The sequence below is a fragment of the Pinus tabuliformis genome, chromosome 3_1 (genome assembly GCF_031772625.1).
Source record: "Pinus tabuliformis cultivar Carrire ecotype Pingquan chromosome 3_1, CPIR1, whole genome shotgun sequence".
In the NCBI taxonomy this organism is placed as follows: domain Eukaryota; kingdom Viridiplantae; phylum Streptophyta; class Pinopsida; order Pinales; family Pinaceae; genus Pinus; species Pinus tabuliformis.
Window position 1 is genome coordinate 833175614 of NC_142301.1, and position 10629 is coordinate 833186242.

At 34.7% G+C, this 10629-nt stretch overlaps 1 protein-coding gene across 1 annotated transcript; it reads left to right on the plus strand.

Moving 5' to 3' along the window:
• Positions 1-1882: 1882 nt before the first annotated feature.
• Positions 1883-4164, plus strand: LOC149190079 (uncharacterized). Its single transcript, XM_089410425.1, has 3 exons — positions 1883-2968; positions 3182-3539; positions 3713-4164. The coding sequence occupies exons 1-3, from the start codon at positions 1883-1885 to the stop codon at positions 4162-4164; spliced, it is 1896 nt and encodes a 631-aa protein (XP_089266551.1).
• The last annotated feature ends 6465 nt before the right edge of the window (positions 4165-10629 follow it).

Here is a 10629-nt window from a genome sequence, read left to right on the forward strand (position 1 = left end):
ACAAATTTCAATTTCTTCCTTATTTAAGGAAGAAAATGAATCAGAATCTCAAATCCTTCCCATCTATGAACCACCAGAAAGTTGGTTCAGTAAATATCCAGCTCCCCATTTAGATGGAAAGGGAAAAATTCCAGAAACACACACATTTTTCCCTGATTCACATAGAGAATGGAACATGGATAATCTTAGTATTGGCCAAATCAGACAAATGATTGACATGATGTTCACAGAGTACAAGTTAATGTGTCTCAGAGGAAAGAATGAAGTTGAAGCATGTAAGACTATCATTCAGTGTTTACTGGAACGCTGCTCAGATGGTGGGAGACTGAATCATCTCTAGCTCTACTGGTGAAAATGGAAAGTGAGGTACTCAGAGATGAAGCAAGAGATATTATACATAATTTAGATGGGACAACCCAGAGCAATACGATTGGGTCTCTGACATCTATGATCTTAGAGCATTGGTGTAGCTCTGAGAGAGAGATTGCTAATAAGCATGAGGTCATATTTATGAACCTCAAATGTAATAAGATGTCACAATTTGAACACTTTCACCTAGATTGGATGCAGAGAATATATCAGGTGAAAGATTCAAAATTTTTTCTATGGAAACAAGTATATCTTGCAACTTTGCCTTTTAGATTTGTCAACTATATTAAACTGCAAGAAGTATTTCAATTACCATTTGAATCTTATACCTTGGGAGAAATCTATTCTCTCATTACAAAGGCACTAGTTAGTCTGTGTACTAGCTCTAAGGTAAATAGATCCTTAGAAAAAATGTCAAGCCTTCCAGATAGTAAATCTATTTGTAGTAAATATGGTCTAACCATTGATGATCCCCTGGTTAAGAAGAGAAAAGCCAAAAATAAAGCAAAGAAGGAATACAAGCAAACTACCAAATACCACAAAGGTAAAAGACAGGTCTCTAACAAATCCAAAGCCTCTTCAAGGCCCAGAAAGGGATACTACAGGTATGTCCCTAGCACACATTACTACAAGCCTTCCGATACACTTACATACCTCCAAACAGGAGAAATGGAACAAGCTCATGTGTTGGATTTGTGGTAAAACTGGACACACTTCTAATAAATGTCCATTAGGAGAAGTGTCAAAGAAAAACAGAGGAAAGAAATCTCAATCTTTTTACAGATGGGGTAAAGCTGTCAAAACCGAGACGCAAATACAGTGCGTGAAATGTGGTTCAAAGAGTTATGGAATAGATCACTGCCCCAATGTAGTGTTCAAAGAACAAATTCAGCAGCAACAGCTAGAAGAATCATCTGTTGATTCATATAGCTCCTATTACGGTTCTTCCTTTGTAGAAGAATTAAATACACATATGCAACCTTGTGATTGTTTAGATTCAGAAAATTGTAAATGCCAATTTTGTTCTGACTCTGATTCTAACTATTACAGTGAATCCTCCACTGAAGAAGCTTATACAACACCACAGAAAGAAAAGTTGTTGATGTCTCAGACAGAAGAAGAGGATATGAAAATCCTTTCACAAATTCGCGCCATGGAAGAAGGAGATATGAAAAATAGACTCACTAAAGCATTTCTGGATTAGCTTCATTCTTCAAGTTCTTCCAAACATTTTGCTTAAAAACCATTGTTTGTAGACGCCTCTTTTGAGCGAAACACAAGGTCTTTCCAAAAACATCAACTACAGGATAAGGTTCGCTCACTCACCTTGGGGGAGGTAAGCAGAGAAATACATAATCTCAAAACTGAAATCTCTGTTTTAAAGTCTAAAATAGCAGAATTAGAAAAAGGAAAATAGCCCAATACAGATATAAATGAATGGATTGTTGCAACTAAAGAGCCGAAAGTTGAGATCATTGAAGGAAAAATAGATCCTATCATAGGATTTATAGAAATGAGGATTTTGGCTGTTGAATATCAACAACACCATGTACAGGGAAACATTTTCATACAAGCTGAAATGTTTTCATTAACTTCACTCCTGGATTCTGGTGCAGATGTAAATACACTAAACACTAAAGTTATTCCAGCAAAATATCGAATCTCTGCGGACAGAAAAGTTGTTGGTTTGGGAAACAAAACACTTAGGTATGAAGTACCAAAATCTTCTATCTGTTTTGACCAACATTGTATAAAGCTAAAGTTTGCAGTTGCAAATATTCCAGTAGATTGTATTTTGGGTAACATCTTTTTGGCTGTAGTAGAACCCCATGGTTCAGTAAGACTGAAAGAAAATAGAGCTGGATATTTCATTACTGTTCCAACCTCTAAAGGGAGTTCAAAAAGAATTGAGATGCCATACATCTCAAATCCAAGAGTTTCTACCATGGTCCAAACCATTAAAGAACTGGACAAAGCTGAAGCTAAATTGACAGATCTCAAAGATCTGAAATCTACAATACAAGTAGAAGAACAGCTGAAAAATCCTCTGATCAAAAAGAAAATTGTTGATCTCAAAAAGAGGATAGAAGATGATTGTTGCTCAGAAGAGCCAAATGCCTTCTGGCATCGAATGCAACACACAGTTGAATTGCCCTATAAAGCAGAATACACTGGAAAGCCTTGCAAAAGCAGAGCAATCCCAATGAATAAAGAATACAGAGAACTGTGTGAAAAAGAAATCAAGCAGTTACTAGACAGGAAGCTTATCAGAGAATCTGATAGTCCATGGAACTGTTATGGATTTTATGTAAATAAAATGGCAGAACAAGTTAGGGGTATTCCAAGACTTGTGATAAATTATAAACCCTTAAACACTGTCCTTGCTGATAACACCTATCCTATTCCTCACAAAGGAGATCTTATAGGAAGGATAGCAGGAGAAAAAATATTTTCAAAATTTGATTTAAAATCAGGATTCTGGCAGGTCGCCATTTTTGAGAAGGACAAATTCAAGACTGCTTTCAGCATTCCTGCAGGACATTATGAATGGAACGTAATGCCTTTTGGTTTGAAGCATGCTCCCTCCAAATTCCAAAAGGTAATGGATTCCATCTTTAAGCCATATTTTGATTGGCTTTTGGTTTATATTGATGATATCTTGATCTTTTCAAAAAATATCCAAGACCATTTTAAACATGTACAGACATTTTTACAATTAGTAAAAAGAAATGGATTGGTCTTGAGTAAGAAAAATATAGAAGTATTTCAAACTTCTATAAAATTCCTTGGCCACACTATCTTTAATGGTCAGATATCTCTGCAAAAACATGCCTTGGAATTTTCAGATAAATTTCCAGATGTCATCATTGATAAGACCCAACTTCAAAGGTTTCTGGGATGTCTCAATTATGTTAGCAACTTCTATCAAGACTGTGCAAAAGACAGAAGTCTGCTAAATCAGAGACTGAAGAAAGAACCACCTCAGTGGTCAGAAGCACACACAAGAGTTGTCCAGCAAATTAAGGCCAAGGTAAAGACACTCCCTATTTTATATGTAGCTGATGATAATACTTTTAAAATTTTTGAGTCAAACGCCAGAAATATTGGATGGGGAGGCATCCTTAAACAAAGAAAGGATGGAATTGAACAGACTATTCAGTTCGCCTCAGGTACTTGGAACCTTGCGGAACAAAACTATTCCACCATAGAAAAGGAAGTTAAAGCTACGTGGAATTGTATAAATAAGTTTGAAGTACATCTAGTAAACAAAAATTTTCTACTCAGGACCGATACTTCGGCTTTAAAAAAGGTATTAACTAAAGATATAAAAAATCCGGTGAAGCTAAGTTTGCTAGATGGCAAGCCTTATTTGCTAACTTCGATTTTGAAGTAGAGCACATTAAAGGAATAGAAAATTGTTTGCCAGATTTTCTCAGCAGGGAATATATCCAGCAACAAGAACATGTGATGGTGATTGTTACAGAGTGGGATCAAAGCCAAAAACAGGAAACTCTGAGAACAATCCCTGATAATCAGAGTTGGTTTGAGTATAAAGAAAATTGGAAGCCAACCTGGCAATTGAGAAATACAAAAGTATTAGATGCAAATCTACAAGCTCATACTGATATTTTGCATCTAGTACCTGAAAGGAAAGTGTACCCTAAAGGCAGTAAATGGATCCATGATATGGTCTACACAAAAAGCAGGACAGACACACTCCAAGCTAAAGATTCTCTTAAAGGTAATTTCCACGATATCACTATGATCCAGTTTCATGGAGGACTTCAAAGATGAATCTATAACAGATATTTCTGTATAAATCGCACTAGGAATATCTCCTGGCCAATGAGGACCCACAATGCAGCTTTATGGCCTGGATCTGATCCCAAGATTATTTTCCCATATACAGTCTACGACTTTGCAGGATACAAAAAATTGTGGTGGGACCTTCTGAATGTTGATGGAAAAGATGAAACCCACTACACCAAATTAAAGTTCTCAATAACTGGAATCATGCAAAGAGATCAACAGTGAGATTGGTTGCAAGCCTGGTGGGTGGACTATCGAGTTAATAGAAAAACTACTGATCCATCTACCATGAATCTTACAAAATATTGAGATGCAATATTTGTTTTGAACATAATATTCCTGATTACTTTCACACTTTGCATAATACTGTTAAAGATATACTACAACTCCATGACAATGATATCCTAAAGGAATATATGAATCGACATTATGAATGGCTTGTTCTAAGTAAGATCAAACATCAAATTGTCTTAAATAAACCCATGATTGTTAGAAGAATATTTACTAAAGCATGGGATGAAAATTTGTACAAAATATTTCGGTTTCCCGAAATTAATGTCTTTTAAAAAGGGTTCCCATGGGCTTTTCCTTAAAGCCTCCACTTTGTAATAATGGTGTCCAGTCACAAGGACTATTTGTGACCAATTTTCTCATGGGCTTTGCTATACTAAATCATCCACTATGTAATTATTCTCCGTAGAAAGATTCTTCAGTCACGAGCCTCGGAGCACTTCTTCGACTCTTGGTGCGCTTTGAGCCACATATCATCGACTGACGGAATATTAGGACAAGGTTTGTAGGCCAAATGGCTGGATGTTTGTCCCCTCCTTTTTATATATAAGAAAGGGGTAAGGCTCATTGAGGCATTTGGGGTTTGAGAGTCATAGTGTCTTAGAGATATGAGAAGCCTACATATCAGTGTGCTCGGCACTGGTAAGAATCTAAAATGGCCGGATCTAGTAGAGTTTTGTGAGTCTGTATATTCTAAGATAGAGTTTGTGTTTTGCCAGGAAGCCGTCGGTAATGCTCTCTCTCCTATGAGAAGCTAAAAGTCTGATAAATGAAAACACAGTCAATCTCTGGAAGGGACACATTGTAATCAGCTCCATTTTCCGAAATAATATGAGAAGAGTGTTGTTCATTCCGCATTTGAGTACTTGTGCACTTGAGTAAATGTCTGTTGTGTAGTAGTTGTTTTCAAATTACCTTTGCCTTGAAGTTCGCCAAAAGTTTTCCAGAGGTTCACCAAAGGATAAAAGGGATGCCATACCATTAAAAGGCGATGGAAGCAGTGTGAAAGGTCGACATAGCGACAAATATCCGAGTAGGTTCGTGTATGGGTTCACATTGGGTTCATGTAAAGGAAGATAGTTGAAGACAGTCGAAGAGAAGAAGCAAGGCCAACTGTTGAGCAAGCTTGTGTAAGAAGCCCCTGCAAGAAATTGGTAGCCAACAAATATAGTGATAACTTTTAAGTAACATAATTTATTGCAAAAAAGCTAAATATGATGTATTAAAGGAGAAAAAAAAATAAAAAATTGTAAAATCTTAGGTGAGTGTATTAACTCTATTATTTTAATGTTAATATCTACAAAGCTTTCATATTTATAGAAATTTATAACGTATTTTGTGTGATTAACATTATTTCATTTTTTTAAATAAAAAGTATTTTTTTTCAAGATCTCTCTATAAAACTTAAAGTTGTCTCCTTTTGCTAAATTTAGCTAGAATGGATGTAGTATCATGTTGTGATTAGTTTTTATGAGCTACAAAATGACTCACCTATTTCTAAACAAACTTACCATTTAGGTTTTAAGACTTTTAGAAGTGAGTATCTTTAATTTTTATAGACCCATCATTTAAGATAACAAAACAAACATCCATATATACCATGTGCACCAAATACAACTGCAGAGAACAACTCCAAATCTATAATAATAATAAGTTATATAATAAATACTTATACATTAAGGAAATATATTTTGAATAACTTAATTACACTCATATATCTAAATGACAATCATGGAAAATTTTAGGGGAAAATATTGGCAGTTGGGCTAATTTTCCATGCCTTTTCCAAAAAAGATTTGCAAATTTCCATTTTTTCTATAAATGATTCACCTAAATTTTTTAGTATAAAATTATTTTACTTTTAAAATCATCAAAGTCTTATCTAGACTAACATAAAATTATTATAAATCTAAATATTGTGACAAAAGTATTATCAAACATTTTACAACTTGCATATTAGGGACTAGTAAGATTCACAAACGATTTTAAACTTTAAGATGAACTTCCATCTTTAAAATTTTCGTTGACCACAATTTCCCTTATGCAATAAATGATGCTATTGATCTCTATATATACATATGCTCACTGATTGGCTTCTAGGCCAACTACTAGGTTGACTCACTACTACATATACAATTGCCCTCATTTATACCCTTGTTAAGGTGATACTATTACAACCCCTCTTTGAAAATATTTGTAATCAAAGGAATTGCATGTTATGAAACCAAGTAATAGGATTTTCTTAGGTTATCCCTTTCTCTCTTCCTACCACTGCAAATTATTCATACGTATTCCATATTTAATTCCTTTTAGTGTCACTCTATGTCACATAACTTCCTTTTGATAGATTCCATGAGCTATTATAACTTATCCAATTTGTTGTACTTGTTGGTCTCTGATTATATCTTTCCTCATAATGGATCTTGAAATAAAATTCAGTAGTGGTGATATGGCCCTTTGACTTTCATTTATTTCCAAATTTCTTGGTGATGAGGGTCTAATAAGGTTCGATCATTGATATTTTCCTTCATTTTCCATATAATTATCATTAATCTTATTTTCTAGTACAACAACATGATCTAACATTTGTACATTATGTTAATTTATTCTTGCTTTTGAGATAGTACCATCATATTTGACCTCTACTTCATCAAGGTGGAGATCAACTTATGTAGCTTACTCAACTTGCTAAGTAACATTAAGGAGGTGGGGTAATTGGTTTTTTTCCTAAAAAAAGAATTAATTTAGGGTCACTTTCAAGATTATGATCATATTCTTCTCATGAGAGATTTCCAGTGGTTAGACTCTTGCTAAATTTTGAAGTCTAATCACAAAGATGTGGCCTTATGAAGTTTCCATGATAACTTCCTCTCTTTCCTACCATGTCATCATTTGTACAAAAGAAAATCCAGATCATTTAAGTGGCATTCATATGGTTATGTACAAACACCCCTTAGATTCACACTTACCAAGGATAAATCTCCTTGCTTGGCTTATCGCACAAGGAAATAACCATCTCAATGCATCATGTTGCAGTTCCATCAATTTTCTCTTCATGCCCCAAATGATATTCATTTGAATAATGCCGCATATGGATGAATTTTTTCCATGTGGCAAGGGGCCTCTCTTCTTCTTATCACATTCTTCAAACCTTTCTTTTATTACGTTGTATTGCAAGAAAGCTAAATTTCTTGTGATACATCACATCTTCCTAACTTTCATTTCATGAATCAACTTCCTCCCTTATTCTTTGTCCTTCCATCCTTATCTCTTCTTCCTCTGCCTCACTTTTACTTTCTCTTTCTCTAATCCTTTCCTTCATTCATTGCATGTATCACATCCTTAAAATGTTTATGACATGATGTATCACATCAAAACATTTATGGATACAATACATTGCATCCTTAAAATGTTTCTTCATGTGATATAGGTGGATTTTTTTGCTTCATATTCCACCATTTTCCTCATGCTTGTCACATCCCAAAACTTCAGGAATGTAACATATCACATCCCAAACTTTTGTGGATGCAATACATTGCGATATACAATTTTTGATTGTATGATGAATTCATTGCATCCACTAGGATACTCTTGTTTGAGACATTCTTACCTTGTCAATCCTTTACCTTGTTTCATGAACCACATAACTTCCCCTTATGTGCCATGTGTCCCTTAGCCTCATTTTTCATGCCCACAATGTTCTGCGAGTGCAATTTATTACTCCACAAAGTTCTTTGGTGTGATGCATTGTACTACACATAACTATCCTTGACACGACAAACAATCCACTGATACCACATGTCCTCCAAAAAATTTCTCTAGGTTTCCAAACTAACTAGAGCATTTCACATGTCCTCTTGAGTTGGTGTCCTCTATAAATTTGCTTGAAATTATTTTCACGCAATAGAGGATGTATCACATAAAGAAAAACTTCATGCAATATACAAAAAATGCTCAAGTTAGCCTCATATTTCTTTTCAAAAAATATTCAATAATTTTCCTACATGTTTTCCTCAAGAGATGACATGTCCCTAAGGCCCTCTCACTTCTTCAAAACATAAAAAATATTTCTTAAGGCCTCAAAGCTTGAACTTGGTTTGGTATATTAGAATAATATTGGGCTCTTACCATTGGTTTCTCAATAAGGATGGCTATACATCCAAAGGTTTTGAGCCTCAATATAAGGGTATATACATCCTCTGCGATTAGTCTAGGAATCTAGGGGTCCCAAGGACCTAGAACCTCATCTTAAAAATTAGCTTTTATTTAGAAAATTATTTAATTAAGGTTTCAAGTTAACCTTTCAATTTCAAGGGTTACTTAAGTCTCTTTTAATATAGCAATTCAAAAATCATTCCTACCAAAGGAAAAGGTATAGCCATCTAAACATATACATACATATACAGATACAGATACACATACAGATACACACACACACACACACACACACACACACACACACACACACACACACATATATGAATTCGGAAAAAACATCACCAAGTAAATACACATTTTTCATAACTTCATCATAATAAGAAAAATGTCACTTGTCATTCAATGATATAGTCCTCCCCAAGTTATACTCTTAGCCTATAATCAATTGTTTTTCTTTTGAAGGGACAAAGGGAGGTAGAGATATATTGTTAACATTATAATAAATGTAATGGCCATAGGATTGTAAATAACACCTACCCACAATTTAACTATCCAATTCACTCAATCCAATTACATAGGAAATTCATTCTAAAGCGAAATGGAAGAATTTTAATTTCATGCTTTCTTTATGTATAGAATGCAAGGTAAAACAACAATGCAACCAAGATTACTTTTCCACATATGAAGACATTAGGTCACGAATGAAAAGAAGCCACTAAAGATATGAGCTATTGAATATCTAATTTTCTCCCATGGAAGCTTCAATATTTCATGGGATTAACAACAAAAATCTTATTAATGTATTTTGTATAACTATATTAAATATCTTGTAATTAGGAATCAAAATCATCATATGAAAGATAAAGGAAAAGGTCCACCTTCCTAAGGTATAACAGAATAATTCAAGCTAATGAGAATCAATCAAGTTTGGAGTTACATCATGATGGTGGTATTATAGCACTAATAACCCCATGATTCCTGCATGCAACCCTGCACTCTAAGCTTTTCCATTCTCTTTCTACTAGAAATCCTATGATCTACATCTTTGGTTTTCATTCTAATTTTCCATGAATGCACTAAGTATTTTAATTAACTTTCCATTTCAACACTCATTCCCCCATGATTGACACTCACTCCTCCATGCTTTTCATGTTATTGTCCTCTAATGGTATCCCTTCCTAGTCTGTGCCTAAACCTTAGGTTTTTGGGCTTCTATGTATCATCTCAATTTGCTCCAAGTTATCAAGGGAATCAACGATACATTTTCATGTGCCAAAATCGAAATAATGAAAATCCTAGGTTCTCATTGTGAAAAATGGTAATATAATCCATCACACTCAAAGTTAGAACCATTGATACACTACATATGTAATATTTATCAGTCAAAATTTGACTGGGGTTTCAAGGCAGTGAAAGTTCAAGGCCCAAGGAATATATTTTAGGGACATAAATAATATCACTTCCATGCCATGTTCCCTTGGATCTTACACCTCTCTACTATGGCCCAAATCAAATTAATGCTTTCTAATTGTGAACACCAGTCAGCTACACTACAACTACTTTCCAATGTTGGAAATAATACTGAGAGGGGGGGGGGGGGGGGGGGGGGGGGGGTGAATCAGTATTATCAGATCAGATAAAACTTTTCAATTTCATACTCAGATTCATACACGTAGCTTCAGTTAAGGATATCAACGTATATACGCGACTTCGTTAAGGGCAACTAGCGTACATGCAGTAATCTTATGATTCAGTTAGCTTATCTTCAGTAAATGCATCAGAACATTATTAACCATATTAACAGTAAAGAGGTGCAGTATAACAGAACAGATCATCACACATAAGGCACACACATGAACACCACGATATAAGGTGGAAACCCAATGTGGGTGAAAACCACCTGCTGCAATTTGTTTCTATCTTCCTTTAATAAGAAATTTCTTTTACAATGTACTGGTGCAGTCCTTTACCAGCACGCAGGCTACAACCTGCAGAGGGCTA

What these genes read in the sequence shown, in the direction of transcription:
- LOC149190079 (XM_089410425.1), top strand. Translation starts at nt 1,883, where the DNA reads ATGAGGATTTTGGCTGTTGAATATCAACAACACCATGTACAGGGAAAC. An exon ending in CTCCCTCCAAATTCCAAAAG is followed by an intron (nt 2,969 to 3,181) that starts GTAATGGATTCC and finishes TTTAATGGTCAG; the next exon opens with ATATCTCTGCAAAAACATGC. An exon ending in GACTATTCAGTTCGCCTCAG is followed by an intron (nt 3,540 to 3,712) that starts GTACTTGGAACC and finishes AATCCGGTGAAG; the next exon opens with CTAAGTTTGCTAGATGGCAA.